Source organism: Protomyctophum parallelum, assembly GCF_964188405.1.
Source record: "Protomyctophum parallelum genome assembly, chromosome: 19".
NCBI classification, from domain to species: Eukaryota; Metazoa; Chordata; class Actinopteri; order Myctophiformes; family Myctophidae; genus Protomyctophum; species Protomyctophum parallelum.
This window is the reverse complement of record NC_139717.1, coordinates 33,354,766-33,380,293: the sequence shown is the minus strand read 5'-3', so window position 1 is coordinate 33,380,293 and position 25,528 is coordinate 33,354,766. Positions and strand designations below refer to the sequence as shown.

The 25,528-nt window shown below is 42.9% G+C and overlaps 2 protein-coding genes across 3 annotated transcripts in view; one reads left to right on the top strand and one right to left on the bottom strand.

The window, feature by feature from the left end:
- Positions 1–3,428: 3,428 nt before the first annotated feature.
- LOC310876926 (ubiquitin carboxyl-terminal hydrolase 4-like) lies at positions 3,429–6,230 on the bottom strand (the record flags this gene model as incomplete). Its single annotated transcript, XM_083790575.1, has 1 exon — positions 3,429–6,230. Exon 1 carries the CDS (start codon positions 6,225–6,227, stop codon positions 3,429–3,431), a length of 2,799 nt encoding a protein of 932 aa, XP_083646701.1. The 5' UTR covers positions 6,228–6,230.
- Positions 6,231–11,991: 5,761 nt separating this feature from the next.
- Positions 11,992–25,528, top strand: part of fam49a (family with sequence similarity 49 member A) — a 45,327-nt gene continuing 31,790 nt past the window's right edge. For both annotated transcript variants that reach the window (XM_083790719.1, XM_083790720.1), the window contains exon 1: positions 11,992–12,100. The gene's annotated coding sequence lies outside the window, so the exon portion shown is untranslated. The remainder of the gene's footprint in view (positions 12,101–25,528) is intronic.

The window sequence follows — 25,528 nt, the reverse complement described above, 5'->3', positions numbered from 1 at the left end:
ATACTGCTAGGCAACTTTTACTTTAGTGAAAAAAAGTATTTCATCAAACACCACTGACTTGTAATATTGCAAAATCCTTTATTCTCAACATTTTTAAAGCGTTATTTAGTTTGTAATGTTGATTAATTAAAAACAATATAGGCTTTTGAAGGCAGGATTGTGATGTGAACCCAATACTGCCACCAGCAGGCTAAGCCCATGCAGCCCAGAAACGTACCCTGTGCTCTTTAAATTTCTGAATAAAATGAAACAGTTAGCAAGTCGAAAAACACCCAGTCGGAAAACAATCTGTGATATGTCTTCTATTATATTCCTGGACCGATTATATGACAAAGGTCGCTATCGTTCATAAATAATGTTTCTTTACAAGATGTCCAGCGGGCTCCCATCCACTCCAATGTATTCATCGAACTTCCGCTGCGAGTTCTTGCACATGGGGGCGTGGTGGGGTGTCATGGCGCAGCCCTGGCGTCCAGTCACGTGACACCATGACGGTGGTGTCTTTTCCTTCTCTAAGCTTTCTTGGCTGTGAGAGGTGGAAGCAGGTAGGGCTCTGGTAAAACTAGGCTAATCACCTGTGCTGTAGATTATCTCACTCTTGCACAAAATGAAATCCCCAAAGAGTGTGTGTGTGTGTGTGTGTGTGTGTGTGTGTGTAACACCTGGGATTTGAACTCAGGTATGAAAGTCCAATATCTTAACCACTAGACCAAAGGGATATTATCCCTATGGACTGGGAGGCTGGGGGAGATGTTAGACTTTTGAGGCTATCAGGCAGAGGCTCTGAGCCACTCTGCTACACTCACCCCCCTTTTGACCTCCCACTGGGAAACCCGATCCAGGTCACGGCACCAATGTAACCCAGGGGGAGATATTAGACTTTCGAGGCCATCAGGCATAGGCTGAGAGCCACTCTGCTACATGGGCACTATGTTGTTTTCCCTATCCATATCTGTGTCCCTTTATCATTAAAGGGTGCATTGATGATTTGATCTCTTGTGGTACGCTATTGTAATGAAGTCATGCGCAGGTCACGCCTACTACAGGTCACATATCATGGGTCCATTGTGTGACCCATGATATGCACGCAATTAATTAACGTTCTGTGATGCTCTGCACAAGAGCTATATAAACAAAGTGAATATTGTTGTAGTGGGTAGAAAAATATGTAATCCACAAATTGCCATTTTGAATGAATACTTGGTGTGTAATGATGTGTTTTGGCTGCACCATTTGGTTGTGTTGTTTCTGTTTCAGTGTATTTCTAACAATCACAAGTAAATTCACAAATTAATTCATATCAATTAAACTATATACAAAATTTCTCTTAGCAAAATACAAGCACCATTCCCGATGAAGCCGGTCAATTTGAGATATGGCTCCGTCAAAGGGCAACAGAGTAACCTCTAAAAACACATATTACACACAAAAAACCCAGGAAAGTGTGTGACCTAGGAGCTAGATCAGCTAGATTCTAACTGGCAGTAGAGGCCTTCCAGCAGCAGTATGGTGAGATACTGCCACCTAGAGGATGGATCTTTTCATATCCACATCACAATTGATTCTAGTGAACTGTTTTATTTTTCCCTCTGCCACCTTCCACTTAAATCCTATATACTTTGTTAACCGGAGTCCCACAGGGGTCTATACTAGTACCCCTTCTTTTCCCCATTGATATTTTAGCAGAATAGCTGATCTAACAGCTACATTTTCAGAGAAGAAGTGTCATTTACACATTAGTAGACTGTACTTTTAAGTTCACGTTGACAATGATCATGTTCATGTTTTCAGGCACAAAGTGCTTGGGGCCAGTCTATGACATCAGTTATCAATGATGCCAGAACTATGAAGTAACTAACTACTGTGTGTCTGTTGATATACATCTATGATGTCAGTACTATGACATATTAACCAGGCAGGCACTGAAGACAGAGACAGACAGAAACCCACCTACAAGTATGTCAACAATCATCATGATGAAATTGTCATTGAATCATCCACCCTTGCTCTTTAAATATATGCATCGGCCTAAGTTTACCACATTATTGCTGTTGCTATGCAACCATTTATGATTTATTTTAATGATGTGCCATGCATGTGCCATACCGTACATATAAGATACATTGGGAGGCCACTTCATTATAATCCCTGTCTAAATATATATTTATATTTAGACAGGGATATTTCAGTAACTTGTAACATTGTCCTCTCCTCTTGTTCTGGCGCTGCTGTGTCCCTGTTATCCCCAGCCGCAAGGAGCTTGAGTGGAGATTATGGCTTTGCTGTCTCTGTGTGTCTGTGCACAGAGTCAAACTTTGAATGCACACTCCATCCACCCCAAATTCTTCAAATAGGCCCCATGGCTCATGCTGCCGCTATACCATTACACTTTACTTTGTACGTATAAAAGAAAATGTCTACAACATGAACATCTATGTCTAGTTTGACAACATATGGATATTTAGAACAAAATAATATATTTATAATAGTCAATGGCAATATCATAAAAGTCCTGTTCCAGAACTTCTAATGAATAATATTTCTCCAATGCAATGCTTTATCTACTCGAAAATACATTTTTGGTTGTGGTGATGTCATGATGAATGGGTTTTTATAACTGGCTTTTGGAAGCACTTCTGCCCATAAGGGGTGCCACAAATCCTATTCCCCTTCACAGCTTCCTCGCATCTTGGTGGCTACAATTCACGACTTACACAGCCCTGGCTAGGCAACCCAGCTGGCAGAGATATGCTCTCGGAGGAGTGCCCTTTTCTAGTTAATTTATAAAGTGAGTTACAAGGTGCTGTACAATGAACAAAAACATAGTATAAATAAAATGAATAAAATGGTATAAACAAAACAAGAATAAAAAACTAAAGCATTAAAAACTAGAAACAAAAATGAATGATTGAGAGGTCCAAATAAGCACATTTAATTACGCAATGGGCAAAAGTCAAAGTCAAAGCAACGACTACTTTGTACCACAAAATAACATCATTTATGAAAGGACAGTTCCATCAACGGACAAAAAAATGGATGAGAAAGCTTACAAATGTATACATGCACTATATTAACTGTATGATAACTACATTTGGAGAGAATAGGACAGAAATTATAAAGTTGTGGGAATGTGGGATGAAGACCCAAATAATCTGTAAACTCTTTGCTAAAACAGAGACTCAGCTACTGTATGCCCAGTCATTAATTGTGGGAAAGGAAAGGAAAGGAAAGGAAAGGAAAGGAAAGGAAAGGAAAGGAAAGGAAAGGAAAGGAAAGGAAAGGAAAGTAAAGGAAAGGAAAGGAAAGGAAAAAATAAGACACCATCCCATGATGAATAATCATCCAGGGAGCAGCCAAAGCCAGTTCATCCAGAGCCAAAGCCGGATTCTTGCACCACTTTTATACTGGTTTGGTTGGTGTCCATCTGATCATCTGCTATTTCGGGGTTTCCTCCTAGGGGTGGAGGGCTGGGGGCTCTTAGAGGTGGAAGGCTGGGGGCTCCTAGATGTGGAAGGCTGGGGGCTCTTAGGGGTGCTAGGGGTGGGAGCAGGCTGGGGGCTCCTCACAAAGGGCTTGGGGGTTTCGTCTCTACGCTGGTAAAACAGTACGTAGGCTGCCTTAGTCACAGGCTCGTCCTCTGAGGCAGATTTAACAGTGCTATCGTCAAAATAATGCCACTTTCCATCCAATTGATTCTTCCCATAAGCTGTGTAATGGCCTCCCCCCAATCCACCATAGTGGTTGGAGACAGCAATGAGGTCATAAACATAAGAGGCAGCCTTGGTATCACACACAAACTCTGACATATTCAGCTCCCGGACAGGAAAGTCCACCACTGTGTCCAACTTGTCTCTCCAGTATCGACTGTAGGAGAAACGTTTCAGGTGAACTACCAGAATGCGAGGCAATGACCAAAGGTCTAACTTTTTTGTGGCCTGCTGATGTTTCATACATGTGGGACAATACCATGGATCGTGTTCCCCAAGTGTCTCCTTGGTTGTGAAGAGCTCAATGCATTGCCTCAGAGCAACTGTGGACTTATTTCGAGTTCGGTCCATGCTGGCATGCTTTTCACAGGTCTTTGCTTCTTGCTCGTCATAATACAGTTTCTTTGTGTCAGGTTCCCAGTCGATCGCCACTGTGGAATTTGGATTCAGTTGAAGGACCTTTCCATCATCTGGCAGTTGACTGGTGCTGGCTGCTCCATAGGAGAGAGGAGAGTGGAACACGGTGAAGGTGAAGAGCCTGGGCCTAGGTCCATTTTCCACGTCAGACATCTCCTCGTCCTCTTCTGACTCGTCGTCGTCGTTGTGGTCCATGGACCCCTCACTCTCAGTCTCATATGGGGAACTAGGGCTGTTGCAGGTCGCCAAGTGGTTGCTGACGTTGGTGGAGCAGGAACCGCATGAGGCGCCATCTGATGTGGGACTGCCAGACCCACTCAGGTTAGTGTTGTGATTGGATGACGACATAGAACATTCAGCTGTCTGGCTACGGCTGGGGCAGGGGCTTTGGGAGTTCTTCACATAGCGTCTGATCCTATCCAGGACCTTGTTGTACAGAACATCTGTTGTGAGATTCTGCCTGGGCACAGTAATGATTATAGGCTGGCCGAAAAAACCTCTGTAGTAGTATCTCGATCGCTCCCTGAAGTACACCGTTAGGTTCATCTTTTCACTGTCCTCCTCCTGCACCTCATACACAATGATGTCATCTTTATCCTTGATTTGGTTGAGGCCATCATCACGTTTGTACATTTTAAGGAAACGGTGACTGCAAACTTCAGCCACAACCATATTCTCTGTAGGGAATCTACAAAGTTGAGACAAGGCACTGCACAGGTCTATCACTGCACCCATCTTGGGGACCACCACTCTGTACTGTGTGGGTCTGGACAGAGGGTCTGATCGGACCACGGAAACCTTCATAGTGCAGTCTCTCTCAACGGGCAGAGGCAGTGTGAGGTAGCAGAATGGATCAAATGTGACAGAGACATGGGAGCACTCTGGGCACACCAAAGTAGACTTGAAGAGGCCATGGAAAATGTCAACTATAATGGAGTCATTGCGTAAGCGATGATTAGTCCAGGCTTCTTTAGCTACAATCTCATCTGGACGGCCCTCTGCATCTTGCATAGCCAAGTACGGTTTATTTTTTACACGGTTCAGATCTTCATGCAGGCCATCCAACAGAAAGGCCAACAGCTCCTGGGAGTCCTGCTGCTGGTAGCCGGAGAACTGGGGGGCAAAGCGGCCAACCTGTGTTTTGAAGCTGCTTGGGACTACATAATTGGAGCGGTGTTGCCACATCTGCTTGATCAGGTCAGCATATGTGTCTGCAATCTTCCCCTGCATACCCAGTTTATTGTCCCGGTTAATCTCTGCCTCATACTGGTTATTCAAGAAGTAGTCTGTGAGTGGGGGTGTATTGCTCAGGCACTGGAGGGCAGAGTTCATGAAGCATGTATTGCCCAGATTAGTGAGACCACACAGGCCAGACGGAGATTGTGGCTCTCGATAGTTGTAGTTGTAGGACCCTCTGCTTGAGGGTTTATGGGATGCTTGTCTGGGCCAAGTGCCATCTTTGTTCTTATGTTCAATCACAAGCTCCTGTCCTTGTAACAGATTAGCATCTTGAACAGTGTTGTTTGGTTTGTTTAGCTGCTCGTACTTGTTCCACAGCCGCGTCTCCTTCTCAGATGGAATTTCAAAAACTGACCTCATCACCTTCTCTATGGTATCTATAGTGTCAGATATACTAAAATAACGCGTTACCGCATTGTTCATGTTGTCATTCTCACACAACTTAAGTTCCAACAAATAGACCTCCACATTACAGAGCTTGGAATACATTCCAAGTTCAATCACCTTCCTGACAATTGGTTTCTGGCCCTCATGACAACCATACCAGCTGACCAGTTTGTTCCATGCTTCAGTGGGAACAAGGACATAGTCACGCTCATCTACAAGATGCTCTCTCAGGACTTGGGTCTCATGGTCTGAGAACAGCCCTGCGTTATCAATGGGTCCTGGATAGGGGTTATGCTCTCCGACAGTGTCAAATCCCACATATTTCTTCCACTGTCGGACCCACGGACTATCTATCAGGTACCATTCGTCACCTTTTCGCAGAGTTGTTTTAAGAAGTGACCCAATAATCTGTTTCTGATTTTCAGTTGAACATGTCATTATCTGAGTTGCTACCGGCTCTGAGGTGGAGTCTGCCATGCTACCCGATTTGAGTGTAGCTAGCTCTGCAATCGTGCAGTGACTGGACAGGTATCCCATTAACTACAGTTGACATTAAGCGCAAACAAATAAACTACTAGAAATGTAAATGTACTAATGTCAGTGCAGCACTGACACCTTTAGTTATATATCTCCAAACTTTCCTCATCACGGTTGCTATGGTAGCAGAGATCAAACACACTTGAGTTCTTCCTTCTTGAATTTCATCACAAAACTACTGTTCTGTGAGTCATTTGAAAAAGGAAGAAAATAATCTACTGGCTTCACACACATCAATTGTCAAGCTCTTGCCATTGTCTCTCTGACTTACATGTACATGTATTCTATAGTCTGGAGGGTCAGTAAGACAAGACTAAAAGGATAACACAAAAAAGGCCTGGATACTTGTGTCCATTGTGGTCCTATTCAATTCATCAACATAGCATACATGTTATCAACGAATACAAACAAGGTTTTCTCTGTAATTACTAATTCACAAAAATGTGTTGTCGTTGACTGATTATGAAATAATCTAGAATTGGGGTCCTTGGCCTGATGGCAGAATGCACACGGAATAATGATGCTGATCAGCCTAGTTTGCAAGATTAGCTGTAGACAGACACACAGTCACAGACACACCTACTGTATCTGGCAGAGATAAATACAAATAATTTGTTCAATCATTACAAAACTCATAGGATGATCAATATTGAACCATGTGTATCTAATCTTGCCTATTCTGTCCTGAAATCAATTACATTTTGTCCAAATATTACCAAGCTGGTTGGATATTTTAAATGTAGCTGTTGAAACATGTCCCCCAGATGTTTGTCGATATTGCTCTAAATGGCCTACAAAGCAAGCTATGGGCAAAGCGCCTCTGTAGCCACAGAACCAAGGGCCGTATTGATAAACAGCTACTCCCCCAGGACAATCAGGCTTATGAAGGAACAAACCATGAAAAAGACAAATATTCTACGGAGTCGCTCAGCCACCATACCATTAACACAACATCTAATTGCATGTTGTTATTGAAGGGCCTCAGAGCGCTCTTCCAAAAGCACTTTCACTTCTGCCCATAGGGGGCACCGCCACTAGTGCAAAAAGTTTAACTTTATGTCATAGAAATGCTATGTCGCCCCAAAGCTTTCTGTGATCCTGTTGGCTGCATCCCACACCCACAGTAGCCTGCACCCACAGTCAGTGCCTCAGTGTTGAACATGTAACAAATAAACTTTAAATTTGTACTACATGTTACCGCCAGGTGTCACTGTGGGTCAGTTTAGCTCCTGTGTATTAACATGCAGTCTAGTGTCAAGTCTAGTGTAGGCCTACACTAGTATGGATGGTTTTAGTGGAAATGTGCATACTACATGCATCCACGGAGACATCATGATAATCTCTCAATAATCAATAATCTCTCAATAAAAGTAGTTGAAAAAAGTATTCATCTTCGTTCATCATATTATGTAATTAAAAAGTTACCTTTCTAGTTTGTCTCACTTTATCTGTATACATTTGATTCGTCTTTATGTGAACAATAAATCAATAGCCAGACATAGCCTACATCATCTGGCTATGCAAGACTAACCATACGTACACTGTTGTCCCTACAAGCTATAAATCCATTTCTCATCCTGAAAGCTGCATGACTTCAACATGACACTTACATAACACACCATAGGAAAAGCATGTGCACTTGTGCAGGCTATTGGTGACCTTGCACTAAAATGGCTCCATATTTTGATTGTAAACTAGAGTCTTGGCATTTTTTAAATACTCTTCATGTCTTGTGTGTGTGTGTGTGTGTGTGTGTGTGTGTGTGTGTGTGTGTGTGTGTGTGTGTGTGTGTGTGTGTGTGTGTGTGTGTGTGTGTGTGTGTGTGTGTGTGTGTGTGTGTGTGTGTGTGTGTGTGTGTGTGTGTGTGCGTGCGTGCGTGCGCACATTTTGGTTTCACTACATTGCAGCCCCAAATGCCATACATACATGCCCAAATCCTGGCATGTTGCAACATGCCTTTGAAATCCATCCATCAATCTCTTCACTGTCTTGTCTTGTCTTACTGATGAAGCAGCCACTGCAAGCAGGAGGTCCCATGTGGTGCTTTCCACTGGGATATTGCATGTTGACCTTATTATGAACAACACTGACACTAAAAGAAACATTTGCTCATTATTAGCTTAAGCACAACTGTGTTAAGACGACTAATGCTAGAGAACATATTGTTGAAGATAAATAAATAATTCGTTTTAATTGTCCCTTATGGGAAACTGCCACTATAAAGAACTCATCATACGGTATGTTGTAATAACGAATAATTTACACGTGGCAATACCAAGAAAGCAACAGTGAACTGATATAATTTATTTGCCGATATAATGTATTTTATTTTAAATGTTCCAAAAAGTTGTATTCATATTTCAGAGAGCTTGACCACATGCGTAATACTAATGAAATACTTTAATCCTCTTCAGTCATATACCCAAACCTAATGTACTTATTTGTGTTTGCCTCTGAATCCTACTAAAACCTAGTAGGCCTATATTATTATAAATCAAATTCATCTTAATTTTCAACCCAAATGTGGTCATTTTCAGACATTTCACATTTCATTTTAGTATGAAATTTAGTGAAAAACAGATCTAGTACTGGCCCACAGCATGTCCCATCTTGTAGATTATTGTGCGCCTCAGTGCGTGACACTTTGTACAGTACGACAGTAGTTCTCAAACTTTTTCATATCAAGGACCCCCATATTGACACTTATTAGCCTGCAGCCCCCATTTGAAATGATTTGCCAGGGATGCCCATAAGAGAAGATATTTAAGGCTCTAGCAGTGATTCTTAACCATTTTAATTTCAAGGACCTCCCAGATTGACATGCATTAGGCTACGGATCCCCATTTAATTACATTTTTATCTCTGGGACCCTTATTATTTATATGGTAAATTCAATGTTAATTTCCAATTCAATCCAATCCACTTTATTTATATAGCACATTTCACAACTCAGGTTTGTGTGCTGTACAGAAAGTTAAAAGCTAAATACACTGTAAAGCTAAAACAGAAAACAGCAAAAACACACACATAACAAAGCCAAACTAAAACACAGAGAACTCAAACGGAATTAAAAGCCAAGGTGTAGCTGTGAGAGTAAGGTCTAGCCAACACCAACTCGGGATACCTGGATTGCTTCCCTCCACAATTTCCTATCCAACATCAGCTTCTGGAGCTCTGCACTGTTGTCAGCCAAGCTGTCGTGCCGCAGCACGTCTACATAGGTGGTACGCTTCTTTCCCCTCCTGGTTTTGCCCTGGGTTGGCTCCCATAGGGTCAATTTACTTGCCTCAAGTTGTGGGTGCCTAACGCAGTTCCCTTCTCCCTTTCTCTCTGACTTTGTCCTTGACCCGTGGTAGGTCCCCATAGAGGTCCACATTTCTGATGCAGTCCGTCCATGTGACACCTAGTGCCATTCGTAGCATTCTTGTGTAGACTCCATCCAGGGCTTTTTCCTGTTGTATTGTAAGGGCCCATGTCTCTGCCCCATACAGCAGTACTGACTCCACAGTAGCTATATATGAACAGCTCTTAAGGTCTTCTTCCATATCTGATTTCCACACTCCTCATCCCGTGCAACTTGCAAGGCTTTCCAGGCAAGTGCTCAAGTGGGTCTTAAGGCAAGATTTAAAAGTCTCGATGGTGGGGGCCAGATTGACATTGACTACGACAGCAAAAGCTCGGTCACCTCTGGTCTTTAGACGTGCCTTTTTTGTGACCTTAAGATTCAACTGGCCTGCAGACCGCAATGACCTTGAGGGGGTATAAACCTCTACAAGATCACAGAGATGCCAGCGGTGCCAGCCCATTCAGTGATTTGAAGACAAACAATAAAATCTTAAAATCAACTCTAAAACGAATGGGGAGCCAGTGAAGAGAGGCCAAGACACGTTAATTTAACTCTGAGAGTGTACAAATGGAACCAAATGGTTCCATTTATACACTTTCGGAGTTAGAGACCCATAAGGGTCCATTTGGTTCGTAACTATCATTTAGCTGCAGGGGACCCCATGGGGTCCCAGGACCACACTAATTGTCTCCACCAGGCCGAAGGCATGAGAGAGAGTATGTTTTGCACTCCATCCGTGTGTGTGTGTGTGTGTGTGTGTGTGTGTGTGTGTGTCCGTCCGTCCTTCCGTCCGTCCTTCCGTCCGTTACCAGCTAATCGATCGACTTTGCACACAGACTCCCTGGATGCCAACGATGAACCTCTGCCCCATTTTCCAGAACGGCCTGTTATAGGGCCACCATGAGGCAGCTTTTCATATTTTTTACCTATAACTGCACTGATCTGTGTGAAACTGCATGCACACTCCCTAGAGACCAAGAACAAACCTTTGACCTGCATTTTTCACATCTGCCTTTTATAGTGCCACCAGGAGGCTGACTTTTGTAAAACACATTTTTTGATATTACTCCTCCAGATTCTGTCCAAAGATCTCTCAAATCGTTACACAGTGGGCTGTATTTTGCGTGTCTTAAGTACCAGGTCTTATTCCCTAACTTGAGTAAACTAAAGACCTGGAGGCTTGATCAATGCTCTTTGGCCACTCAGAATAGCCAAATGGCATTGATCACGCCTCCAGGTACAATACAGCCCAGTATCTCTATAGTCATGTGCTCAAGACGGATCTGTCCGATATTTCATATTCCATCCAAGATTGTCCCGGTTTGAACAAAAAGCCTAAATTAATACCAGGGTTGAAAGAAATGTCATATGATGAAAGGTTAAGACACTTACAGTTACCAACGTTAGTGTACAGGAGGTACAGAGGAGATATGATTGAGGTCTATAAACTTGTTCACCAGATACAGTATATGACTTTACAGCCAAGCCTGTTGTCCATTTCTGGGACAACAGGTATGAGTTGAGAGGGAATTCTCTTAAACTCTTAATGACTCTGAATGACAACCACTAAAATGTCATTCAGAAAAGAGAAAGAATTTCTTTACACTTGTCAGAGCATGGAATAAACTTCCGGAGGAAGTGCTCCAGGCTCCTTCAGTCAACACTTTTAAGAATAGACTTGACACATTTTGGTCAACAAAATATTTTTTGTATAACTAAATGGTTGGCTTGTGGTCATAAACTGGTAAATACGGGACTTTGAAACTGTATTATGTACACTTTGTACAGTATAGCTAGATATAAGGAAAAAAAACAGAGTGGGTAAAAATGTGTAAAAATATATATAAATATGAATGTACTGTATTGTATGTACTTGTGAATTTGAATATGTATTTATGTCTGTTATGAGTCTGGCGTAGAGGATTTCATCCTGTGCTGGAAATCTTTTCAATAAATTTCAATAAAATGGCACCCTTTTCACATTGGCCTATTATAGCGCCACCAGGAGGCCACAACCTGACTAGCCTCGGTCCCAGGCTTACTTGCAACCTGACCTGGCTTGGTGGGAGACCTGTGCCCCGAGGCCGGTCACTTTTTCTAGTTTGACTTCTTCTTCTTTAATGCCAGCCAGGGGCCAGGGGTTGCAGCGAGCCGAGCGAGGAACGCCCAAAAGAGGCATCCAGCGTCACTATTGGACAAAGAAGAAGGCAAATCCCCAATAGGAGCCAATTAAAAATGCCATGGGCGGACACTCTGCGCATAGGCTAGGTTAGGCATTTGTTAGTGGTTCCTGTCCGGGCTGGTGGGAGGGAGGGGAGGGGCGTGCAGAAAAAGAAACCGTTGTTGTCTCTGTCTGTAGCCACTGGGGGACTGAGCTGGGCTGGTCAGGAAAGTAACGCTCTTGTACAGAGTTCTCTTTTCCATTTCCTCCGTCCCAAAACAAAGTACAGTTCCAGGAGAATTACAGGTGAGTGGGAGCGTTTGTGACTTTGCGTCAACCTCGAGACGCCTGTTTAGTGCAGTATTTTGATTTACGTCGGCTAGATTTGGGCTACTTGGCGCTGCGGGGCTGAGAAATCAGTGGCTGTCAAACGAGTTCACATGGAGAGAGAGAGATGCCGGAGGAAGTGCTAACTTGCTAGTTAGCATTAGCCTGTGTGTGTGTGGGTGTGTGTGTCCACGCGCGCGCGCGGAGGGTGCATTGTAATTAGCTACAAATGTGATCGATAATTTGCTGGCAAGGTTCAAGGAAGCTGCTTTGATCTGACGGTAATACTGGATTATTAGAAAGCCTGCAGTCAGTGTATACTGATTTTGGGTAATCTTTTGGCAACACATGGCTGTCTACGTTAACGTTAGTTCTTTATTAAATAAATTCCTTTGGTCGATCGCAATTTAGATGACTTAATTTGCACTTTGAAATATCTCCAATTATTGTTTCTGAAAAGTTGCCAGAGAGACCATCATGCACTAAGTTTTGCGGCAAAACTTTTGCAGAGTAAAGAATGAATGACTACCTCAGGCCCCAGGTTAACAGCCAAAGTACCCCTCTCCTCTCCTATTGTGAACGCTTCACAATGGAATGGAATTGCAGTTCATATAGTGACTTCACGACTTGTCAGACCGGTAGAGGATTCTTGCACCCTGGCTTTTCTAAATGTTTGTGGTCTCAGGTTGCTGTCACAAATGTCAGACCACAGCAGCTGTTTCGATGTCTTGCCTTGGGCTGCTAATGTATGACTCTATTCTCTCTCCCATGGGGGTATGGTATTGAATGACTTTAAAGTTTAGATCAATAAACTTCTCACCAGGTCCTACATTAAGGGTGGGAGCAAAAGTCATGGTCAGTGTTCTTTATCGTTATCTTTACGTATTCATTTTTCTTTACCAGCGACAATGCACATCCTCTTTTTCCATGCCGATGTCAATGTGCAAGAGTTTGCTAAATGTGCTCTTTTTAATCTGTAGACCTTCCTTAGGCGGGTTAATAAAATTGATGACTTATTACACATTTGCAATTCAAGTACTGTGCACTGTGCCGTGCAAATGAATACGATACATATAAAATACATTAAATGCCGGTACATTCTATTCATATGTAAAGGAAGAGATGAGTTGGTGTGATTACTCACATTTAGGGCACTCCCTACAAGTATTTATTGGTGTGGGGGTGTTCAGTTCAGGTAGCACAACTCTACTGGTGATTTCCTTGAAGCACTTTGCTGTAATGACTTCAGTGAATTCTCTAACACACAAACACCAGGCACCAACCAGTCAAGATCAGTGGTTCCTAATGTTGTGTTGGACCAAAATTGACCAGGTGATTGTTTCTCGCATCATGTCGCATGTACTCATTTGAAGAAGACAAGTGAAATATTCATATGTTTTTGTTTAGACTGGGTCCCATGGGGAAGCTTGATTGCTCAGATTTGTCTTCAAAAGTAAGATTGAAATGTCTCAACGTTGTCTCAGGGCTGCAGTGGTTTTGATTAAAGAACTCCCAGTGTAGAGGAATCTGATATATTGAAGCTCATGATCCATTAAAATGCTGGCTGCTGCTGTTGTGCAGGACATACAGTGACAGCTGCAGTTTTCAACAACTGTGTGTGTGTGTGTGTGTGTGTGTGTGTGTGCAGAGAATGTAAGGATCTTATAGCAACATTTCTGGCATGCTGGACGAATTTCACGAATCTAAGACGAGAGAGACAATGGCTGTTGTGCATGATCTGATTATCTCGGTTGGAAGATGCGTTGCTTGTGGTGTGCATAGCCTAGCCTAACTATAGAACATGCTGTCTGCTTAAAGGACCACTTCACCACTTTTCAACCTATCTTCATATAATAGGTCCTCACTAATAATCATGAAATAATTGCAAAAAAATATTCTACTCTGTCTGTGTCTCATAGGAGGGCTGTGGGCAGTTCAGAAACCGTCTTCCAGTGACATCATCGATGGGGAATACAAGCTAATAAAAACTGCAGGCTTTCTAGTCCTGAAAAGTTGCAATGCGAAAATGGAAGCCATTGTTCTCACGATGAAGAAAATCGAAACATTTTTGTACAAAAATCTTGTTTAAAAAATAATCTGCCTAATGATGATGTCACTGGATGACGGTTTCTAAACTGCCCACAGCCCTCCTATGAGACACAGACTGAGTAGAAAAAAATCGTGCCATTTTATCATGATTATTAGTGAGGACCTATTATATGAAGATAGGTTGAAAAGTGGTGAAGTGGTCCTTAAACTAGTGTGTGTGTGTAGTGTAATGTTTATGTGAATAGTATACTCAGTTGGCTTTATGTATCTCATGCCAAATCAGCCAAAGAATTGTATTGTATTGTGTTGTATTAAAATAATATATATATTTTCCTGAGGACCAGCAAGGAAATATCTCTGCACTTCCACTTCACATAGTGGATGTTCACATAGTCTACTTCACAAACTACTGTTTATTTCTAAAATACGGACTCCTGGGAACACTCGGCAGCAACATTCCATGGGCCATATCTGGGATATGGACCGTGGTTTGAGAAACACTGCTATCTAAACTCTACTAGTTTGCTGACCTTATCGTCACCATTGTTAGCTCTGGCCAGAGGTAGTGTTTGATGAAGCTGATAACATTTGGTTACTTGACAACATAATCAGCCGTAGTAGCTGAGTAATAACGATGTCCTTCCCAGAGCCTTTGTTCACGTCGTGCTGCCAGCACTAATCGGTTTACAGTGACTAATCAATTCATGTTGTGTTTTGTGTGGGCTTTTGTTCAACATTTAAAAGGCTGCAAGATGCCATGCTGATGTGATGTGGTGCAAGCATTGGGGAAACCATTGAAGAGAGCAAAGACATGTACACGTTTACAAATGTCCCTTGGAAGGGCCTGAAGAGCGTGTGTGTGTGTCTGAATTGTATGTGTAGCCCGACAAATGCCAGGTTTTTGGGTCAGACCACTTAAGCCCTATTGAAATTTCTTTTGGAAAACGTTTGAAGATCTTCGCCTATAATGACATGCCCAAAATAGGGATGGCAGGCAGGTGAGGTTGATATAGGGCCTAGTGGTTAAACATTGGGAATCAGTGCACATCAGCTCAGCTGTATTATTACGGATACCGATGTTTTTAGAAAATGGGAGATATATCGGCCAGACCGACATATGGGTCAGCACAGCCTCCAACACAGTGCACACAGCACACAGATCATTCATGCCCTGCCAAGGCGGTGGGTTATAGTGTGTTTATGTGTGTCATCCCTGGACGTCTGCTCATCGCTTTGTCTATAAAATTCACAATTTAAAGCATGGTAGCTTGCTTGCTTGCTTCACTCTCAGCTCAGTTTTCACTTGCCCACAAGAGGAAATGCTAGCTTTTGTTCTAAGAACAGTTGTGTGGGTGTGTGTGTGTGTGTGTGGTTGCATGCATGTGTGCAGTTTTAACCTGCTGCTGTTATGCAGCTTGTCAGCACAGCCTCCAACACAGTGCACACAGCACACAGATCATTCATGCCCTGCCAAGACGGTGGGTTATAGTGTGTTTATGTGTGTCATCCCTGGACGTCTGCTCATCGCTATGTCTATAAAATTCACAATTTAAAACATCGTAGCTTGCTTGCTTCACTCTCAGCTCAGTTTTCACTTGCCCACGAGAGGAAATGCTAGCTTTTGTTCTAAGAACAGTTGTGTGTGTGTGGTTGCATGCATGTGTGCAGTTTTAACCTGCTGCTGTTATGCAGCTTGGCAGGGACAGGAGGGTGAGACAGTTATAATCGAGTGTAATCGGTGCCAGGCCAGCCTGCAAATATGACTCGGTGATATTCCTACCGAAATGCAAACAGGTGGCAGCCGTTGCTGAGTTGTCCGAGTGTTGTTTATTTATGTAATGATAAAAGTATCCAATTAGATAACTTTAGCTGTGCAATGAAAATAAACTTTGACTCAGTGATACAGTAATAACACTTCTAAAATGCACTTGGAGAAAGCTAGAATTATGAACGGCTAGTTGTACATTGTGTGAGACGTCGACGTTTTGTGAGCTTGTAGATTTTGGGTGCACAACACTGGCACATAACAGTAACTATACATGTAAGTATGAATAAGGCTTTACACTCCATTCGTAGGAGCTTCCACCTCAGCTTGTAGCATGTGAAAATAAATGCATGTGTAATTTGTGTTATATTACATCACCATAAAGTCACTATTACAATTTTAAGCATCCAGTAACAGGGCAACAGTGAAATGTAATTATATTTCAGGTGTCCTGGGCTTACTGGGGCCCTCAGAAAATGTTAGTATTCAGTGTAGTATTTTTCACAGAAGACAGATTTCTATGACATCTGCTGGTGTCCATCAAACAAAAAGTGCTGATTCAAGAAATCAAGACTGAACCAGGCTAGGTGGGGTAATGTGATATTCAGTATATATAGCAGTTGCATAGCTCCAAATTAATCTACTTGCAACAGTGACATTCATTTGGTAGCCAGAGAGCACAGCTACAGTATGTATCACAAGCTGCTTTGTGACACAAACTGAGAAATCCCACAGGATTTCCTTCCTGTGCTGCAGAGTGTACTGTACAGACGCCTAGCCCAAATATCTGACTGCAGTATTAGCTGAACATGCAGTTAGCCAGTTGCACGGACAAAACTCTCCCACTGCATTCATTCACGGATTCTGGTGTTTGATGGTTATTCAGCTGTATGCTGTGAGTCACAAGACAACTTTTCACATTCTTAATAAATTACTGGACCTTGTAGTGATTCCTTTCACAAGCTGATATTCCTTTACCCATGCATCCTTCTGTTCAGCTGGGCCTATCACAATCAACAGCCTGCTAAGTCACTCTCGGATACAAAATATGAAATGTTTAGGTTGTGGCAGATACAGAACACCTTGTGAACATCTCAGCTCAACAATATACTGCATTATTTCTGAGGAGGAGGACATGACTTGACCACTATATTAATGCATTGCCATCCACTGTACGGTGGGACTGCTCAATTAGCCGTTTCCTAGTTACTAATTGTAGTAGCATGTTGGCATATATGGTGCATTGAAACATTTACAGTAATTTAATTATACTGGTCACACACATCCCCATTAAGAGTATCCCAGCTCTATCTGTAAGTCTGATTTAGCTCATTAAGCTAGCATTGCTAAAGGATAAGAAGGTTGGCTCCTTAGCCTCCACCTCTCATCCTCTATCTCCTGCCACTAATCATCCAGTTAACATTGGTCCATCGTACACAGCTGACTCAGTCAATACTACCACCTGGGCTGGAACACAATATGCAAGTTGTTGGGTTTAGAGTTAAGACGGAGTCCAACAGACTTTGAGTGTGGGTGTGTTGTAACAGAACAGACCTTAATATAAAATCATATTTATGCATTATTAGACACTATAGAATAGGACGCCACAGGAGACGAGATCAGATTTAAATCCACAATGTTGAGCTGACAAATACTTACAAATACATACAATGTTGAATATGTGTGACCATACCACCATAGTATGCTGCAGGCCCATAGCATGCATTGATGCATAGCATGGTATTGTTTTTCCTTCACTTGCCTGTACACTCACACACGGTGACAGTAGCCTTTTTTAGCTCATTGGTAGGTGGTAATATCTCGTTGTCCACTTTAGCCTAATTACTAGTAATACAGATTAATCCATAACAGCTTCCTATAAATATAAGTGTCATCACCACAAAAGCCGCCCACTAGTGTCCAATGCACACCAGGCTTCTCTTTCCATAATCATTTTTCACATATTTGTTTGTGTTCACAGCTGACCAGGACACCCCCCCCCCCCCCTCCCCATCAAACAATCCCCATGAGGAAATGTTGAGCCACAGTGAAACTATGCAAATCATACCGGGCTGCTTTATCGTCCTGCCTGTCTGTCTTTCTCTCGTGTTTGTCTTTCTGCTTGTGAGAATGAGTGTGCGTGCTCACACCGTGCTGCTTTATGACCCATACACACTTCCTGCTCACGTTTCACTTTTATACTCTCATCCTGTCAGCGAAGACAACAGCTCTGAGTTGTGTGCGTAAGCGGAGATTTCAGCCTGCACAACTGCCGCGTGCATGAGGAAATGGGTCTTCAATATGAAATTGAGGCTTTTCAAGTTGACAGCATCACTGCCTGCTCTTTCATAACACAGACAATGTCAGAACTGAATAGTGGTTTTAGGCATGATGTCACCATGAGTTTTGTGTCATTCGATAGTTTGCAGAGTTCACAAATATGACAAATTACACTGGACAATTACCGTACAATAACTTAACTCACAACTTAATTCAAGATCTATCTAACTTAATAGTGCACAAGAATTTAAATTTTAAATGGCTAGATAAACAGTTGCATTGAAGCCTGAGTTTTGTGTATGACAGCTTGCGTTCCTGAAAAACATATACCGTACACCATATGCCCTTTATCGATTCGTTCTTCTGATGGCCATGCGGACTCCCCTGAGCAACAGATCTCTCTTGGTACAGTCTATTTCTGTGCAGTTGCCTGAAGCGGTGTTCTTTTGTAGGCCACAGGAAAGCCTTGGAAAGTGGGCCACACTACACAAATGCAACGATACCGTTTCTTTTTTCCTTTTGGGATCCTTGCCCGACATTCTTTCCCCGTCACCTGCCAGACTGCTGGGTTGCCAAGGTCATGATGCAGAAGCAAAAGGTTCTTAAGGAGGAAGTTTGGATCAGTTGGGTATCGCCCGACCGACATGACTTACGATATTGATGATGAAAGATGCCTATATATATATATATATATATATATATATACATACATATATATATATATATATACATACATACATACATACATACAAAAAAAACAAGCAGCAGCATCCTTTCAAGAGCAACATTAGCTGTTTGCTCTAGTCTTCTATATAGAATAGGCCTACATTTTAGTAGTAATAGTAATAGTTTTGAGATGGTGTACAACATTGGTAGTATTGACACACATTCCCTTTCTTCATGTATCCCTTTTAATCAGTCTGCTGTCCTAAACTGCCCCCAGTTGTTTTTGTATAGTCAACCCAAGATACATAATGTAGTCAACTAGAGAGGGAACTCGGCTTTATCACACTATCTGGCTTACAGTATATAGTAAAGCTAGCCTGTCAGCCATCCTTTAGTTTAGTGCATATGAGCCAATTAGCGGTTCTGTGCTACTGGCCTGCCTGTTGCTCAAAGCTCTACTTTTTACAGCTGGTAGAGTCGTCTCAGAGCCAACCGGTCCTTGAGCCACTGGCTGCTTGGCTTGACTGATTGTTTATGGCTCAGCAGCAAAGTCATTGATTTTAGCAGGTGCAGGATTTATGGGTGTTCTTTCTTTTTCCCCCTTTTTTTTTTTAGCTTATCCATGATAAGCTAACGGTCTGTGAAGTGAAGAATATCCAAGCGATTTAAAAGAGCCGTCACGCTCTGAGGAAAAGTGTGTAGCAATCCAGGAACCAGTGAAGGACCCAAAACATCAACAGCTTTTTTCAAAGCCGGGCAGTAACAATGTTGAAATTGATTTACAGTTTGTCTGTGTATGTGTGTGTATGACTGTAACAGATTGTGGTCTGCAGTTCCTGACACCAACCCGCCCGATCTGTTTTAGAAGGAATATATGTAATTTATTTTGAGTAGAGCTGGGACTCGATTAAAAAAATTAATCTAATTAATCAGAGGCGATTCATTAATCTAGATTAATCGCATTTTAATCGCATATCATTATTTGACCCGAGAACAGTGAGAAAGCAATTTTTTCAAATGGATTTTGGTATACTAGTGAATCAATGAATAGTGAATACATAAGTTTAAGCAATAAAACATTGTTTTTGTAGTAATAGGGGTAATAATTCTTTATTGAATAATTGCACACAACTGTGCTGTAATCCACGCTACCATCGGATAGCCTTTTAAATCCTATTTCCAATCCACGGGGACAAGCAAAGTGATCTCAGCGGCTTCCCCCAGTCTGGTGAACTGTCTGCGGTTTCTGGTGGTGTTATTGTCTGAAGAGGACACGGACACTTGGTGCGCAGGTCCGTCTGAAAACTGTCCAGTGACAACGTTCCGCGGTGAAAGATAGTGCGATTAAAATGCGTTAATTCTTTTAATGCATTCATTTTTCTGTAGTTAATTAATCGCAATTAGTCCCGGCCCTAATTTTGAGAACAAAGCACTTTCATTACTGGATGTTTGTCATTGGGCTCTCAGTTCCTTGTTTTCCTTCTACTTGTGTTATGCCTTTTGGGGTCAGACTGTCAGCAAAATGACCATGAACTCTTATAATACAAAACGTCACCTGGTTCATTCTCCAAACTTGTCCAAAGTACTCTTGAGCAGGGAGATGGTGAACCCTGTACCCTACGCATATATCTAAATAACGGAGTGGTTGCACAAAGACCCGCCCGGCAGCACTGTTAAATGCAATTTATTTGTATTTTTTGTTGAATTACTCAAGACAAAGTAATAAAATGATTGAAACAAAGAACTAGAGAATTGTTTGCTAGCGTGCTGCTTGTTTATGTTATGGATATACATACTGTACAACTTTGTCATGAATAATAACAAAAAATACTTCAATTATAAATTGCAATTATAAATTGCGTTAAACGGTGCTGCCGGGCGGGTCTTTGCGCAACCGCTGCGAACCTCACACGTTAATCACTTAAACCCCATGTACTTCATTGACCAGTCATTCAGTGTCCCCAGTGGGCTGTACTAAGGCTTGGCATCCCTTTCCCTTAGTTCTCCGATTGCAAATTTAAGTTGACGATTAATTGTGAGAAACAAATAATTGTGATTAATGATTTAATTGTGTCTTTTTTGCATTGAACATTGCGGAGTTACAATTTGTATTTCTGTTTTCCTTTTCGGCTTCGTCATTACAAATGGCATAGTTTCACTGAAAATCACTGACACATTTAATAGTTTTTACTTAAAAAAATTACAAAATAGTGGAAATATCTATAAGCTTACAACGAAGTGATGTGTTGTAAGCTATTTCTGCTATTTGTTGAAAATGTAATATGCACATTTTTCAACAAGACGATTATTATGCAAAAAAAAAAAGTGATTGCGATTTATGTACCGGTAATTGTTACAGGCCTACTCACAACGCATCTCAAAGCTTGATCTTCTATTTTGGCCAAATGTTAACCCCTGCCAAAAATAAGGATGCTAGGGTTCATGTGGTTAGAGCATCAGAACTGTAGCTATAGTTATCAGGTATGTACTGTAACTGTAGTAAGTAGTTACTGTATAGAATATGCTAAGGAAGAAACAAAAATAGCTTCCTCCGAGCATTATATTGCACATGTTTATGTGGAGCTAGCTTTGCACGGCAAGCTGGTTTAATAGCAGGGTTAACAACACCTGTACTCAACTGGCCTGTATTGTCTCTAAAAGGTCAGGTATTATTCAATTGTCTACAGACTGATGATAGACAGGAAACATACTATAACTATACCTATTAGGATAATGGTAAAACACCCATTATATAACAGGCCTGCAATATATAAAAGACCAGCTTTATTAAACCCTATACTTCATCGACTGGGGTCCATCCGTGGACCGCTCATTTTCTCCCTCAAGTTCAAATCTCTTTGCCGAAAATAGCCGATCTACAAGTTTAATCATTGTGAAGTTGTTGTAAATGTAGTTCTGCTATTTTCTGTTCATTTTGCCTATTTGTGCCGACATTTGGAATGATCGCTGTGACTGTGGTTGAGAATGATCACCGTGATATTGGTATGCAAGAAAGGCACATCCAAACAGGCTCAGGTGCAGAACCGATAAGAGGGTATACTCGGCTTTAGATAAAGTCCACACTCTAAGAAACTCACCTTTGATTCAATTTAATATCCCCTACATGTGACATTGGAACTTTGTATCTATTAAGATAATTGAATACTTACTGATGAAACACAAAAGTAAAACGAAGAGAGCTTGCCCCCCATTAAAAGTTTATTTTAGTGTCTTTTGTAGTAACTAGCAGTACTGTTTGTGTAGCATAGCTGCTCTGAGCACAATCCATATAGGAGAACATTTGTGACTTATTAAAAATGTAGAAGATGCATTTGTATATAATCTGGGCAAGAACCATATGTACCATATATACAGTTTCATTGCAGCTGTAGGATCTTTCTGGTCGCCCTCTACCTGCTCGCCCTTGGTAGGAGCATCATCAGATATTTCTGCAGATTTAGCAGAAAAGCAGACATTCTTCCCAGGGTGCCCTGGCTCTGTATGTGGCACACCCCACAGAGCCCTCGGCATTGGACACACAGGGGGCTTTGTGGCGATTCATATACTTCTGAACATAGCCTACTATTTGCTCTCAACAAGTTACAGTAGCTTTTGCATTTGCAAATTGTTCATAGTTCCTGCATTGTGTGTGCGCGCTCTGCAGGGTCCATGATACTTGTGAGCAGTTTGCGTCTTTGGGTAGTAGTGGATGCTTTTTCACCACTTGCTGTCAGATCATTAGCATCAGTGAGCTTAGCGTAGCATAGCAGCCTACACCCACGAGGGGAGAAGCCTGTGGTAGTGTGGAGATTTACACGCATGCACATTGCACACACAGTCACACACACACACACACACACACACACACACACGCCCAGAGGGAGAGATTTTACACACACACACACACACACACACACACACACACACCCACACAAAATGTGGTTCACTCAGACAGACATGGTCTCCTTTGTATCTGCAGTGCTTTTGACATGGCAGGGCTCTGCTGCAGAACAGAAGTGGCATTGACAGAGCATTGCAGGAGGAATTCTACGCCTGGAGTCCCACGCTACACCATAACGGCTAGTAGTAGCCCAAACGGCCACTCCTCCTCCTCCTCCGGCCTCTGAATTCCACACTCCCTCACTCTTTCTCTCTCACTCTTAACAGACGTTCTGGGCTTCTTGTCAGAAGAAGTTTGTGCATGGTTATTTTGCAATCTTTTAAAAGCTATAAGCAGCAATGGCTCCCAGTGTCTCTCACTCTCTAGCACTCTCGCACATTCTCCCTCTTTCTTTCACACGTACCACGGCGCGCACACACACACACACACACACACACACACACACACACACACACACACACACACACTCACCATTCACACACGTCTTTCAGAGTTGTTTACTACTGTGTGCCGGAGCCCCTCCCTCTGTCTCTTCTTCTCCCTCTGTCTCTTTCCCTCTGTCTCTGCATCCCCCTCATCATGTCAGTCTCAGTAGAAAGAGTCTTCTTTAAGGCCGTTCCGCTGACCCGGAGGAACCGGTGTTTGGTTGTCTGTGTTGACGAGGCCAGATGTGTAAGGGGATAGTAGTGATTCTGTAGTGGGGGGCCAGCCCAGCTGGCTCAGGCAGAGGACTGAAACGCCATCTGATGATCAGTTGTGTGTGTGTGTGTGTGTGTGTGTGTGTGTGTGTGGTGTACAGTACACAGTAAAATCCAGTGTTTGTTTTGACTTTGAAAGTGTAAGAATGGATAGATGTTCTGTGTATGTATGAATTATACACACACAGATACTTGCCATGGAAAACGAGGCTCCAGCGTGGGTGTGTTCTAGTGAAAGGCGCGTAAAACCACAGTGGGAAGTGTGGTTGTGTGTTGCATCTGTTTCATGACAACAAAGTCCCTTTGGACAGACTGTATTCAGACAGGGTCTCAGGAGAAGTGTGTGTGTGTGTGTGTGTGTGACTCGCACACGTACAGTATGCGAGTCGATTCAGTGGAGTCAAGCGGGCTGCCATTGTAGTGGTGGCATTGGGCACCCCCCCCCTCTTCCACCCTATGCCCATATTGGGACATAACTCCATCAGAACCTCCCTCAAGCCCTTCTCGCCCCCACCCACTCCAATGTCACGTTTGCTCCAGTAAAGTGAGCCTGGGGGAGATGCAGCTCCCCTAACCCAGTTTGAAGGCCTGCTTCTGGGGCCAGTCAGAAACTCATTCTCAAATTTAGCCTCAGATCATTCTCTCTCTCTCTCGCTCTCGCTCTCGCTCTCTCTCTTCCCCCCCTCTACCTCTTTTTCTCGCTATCTCTCTTGTGTTGTTTTTGTTGCGGTGGAACTGCTGGCATCTTGTTAACGAGGGTGCATTGTTAAGGGTTTTTGACTTGGGATAATGTAGGCTTGGCTTGAGCTGTGGTTGTTTGTGTATTTCACATGGTGGTGGCCTTAATGACCACAGTCTCACTGCACATGCTGTTAACTCAATGCTCCTCGGCTTATGCATTGTTTTATTTTATTAGCCTAGCTTTTCTTTTTTTTTGAAATCCTGTTAACAGCCTGGCATGGAGGTCATGTCTGTGTGGTGGGACTCTCTCTTCATTGCTGAGGCCAACAATCTGTCTATGCCAGTTACTATGACATAGCCCTCCCCTCCCTTCGCAGATGTTTTTAAGCTTTGAAAAGAGCCCCATTTGCAGCCGCCGCCGTTTTCTGATTGTGTCTCTAAATTTTAGAGCCACACATTTTAGAGATTTAATTTAATTGTTAATGCTCCCTTTGTTTCTTTTAGAGTATAAAAGATACAAAGCGAGCATTAACAAAAATATCTTGAATCCTTTATTTAGTTTGGGTTTGGGCACTCGGTGGCCATACTCCATACACTTTCCTGAGACCCACCACACAGCACAGGCCTGGCTGGTGGTAGTTGTGGCAAACGTTTTGTTTGCACTCACAGGGTCACTTTTCCTTGACTCTCAAACAGAAGTTATTTTGGGTCATTTTGGTGTTGATTTTGGGCCTTGTGGTTTAAACAAAGTCTTTCTTTCTGTCTGTCTCTGTCTCAGAGGAAATGGCTTAACTTAACTGAAGTCTTCAGAGCTCTTGGGGTCAGCATAGTGTGTGTTTTTAGAGGCAGTTCTATTGTCAAAGGAACTTGTATTGTAGTGGTGTGAGCAGAAATCCGTGAGGCAGCACCATCATAATTGCTTTGGTCACAAAAATATATATTTGTCTGCATGTAATACTACAGGCTGGGGTGGCACCTGTCAGCAGGGAGGGTTGGTCCCTGGGGTGGCACCTGTAAGCAGGGAGGTTTGGTCCCTGGGGTGGCACCTGTCAGCAGGGAGGGTTGGTCGCTGGGGTGGCACCTGTCAGCAGGGAGGGTACCGTGGCACCTGTCAGCAGGGCGGGTTGGTCCCTGGGGTGGCACCTGTCAGCAGGGAGGGTTGGTCCCTGGGGTGGCACCTGTCAACAGGGAGGGTTGGTCGCTGGGGTGGCACCTGTCAGCAGGGAGGGTTGGTCCCTGGGGTGGCACCTGTCAGCAGGGAGGGTTGGTCGCTGGGGTGGCACCTATTAGCAGGGAGGGTACCGTGGCACCTGTCAGCAGGGCGGGTTGGTCCCTGGGGTGGCACCTGTCAGCAGGGAGGGTTGGTC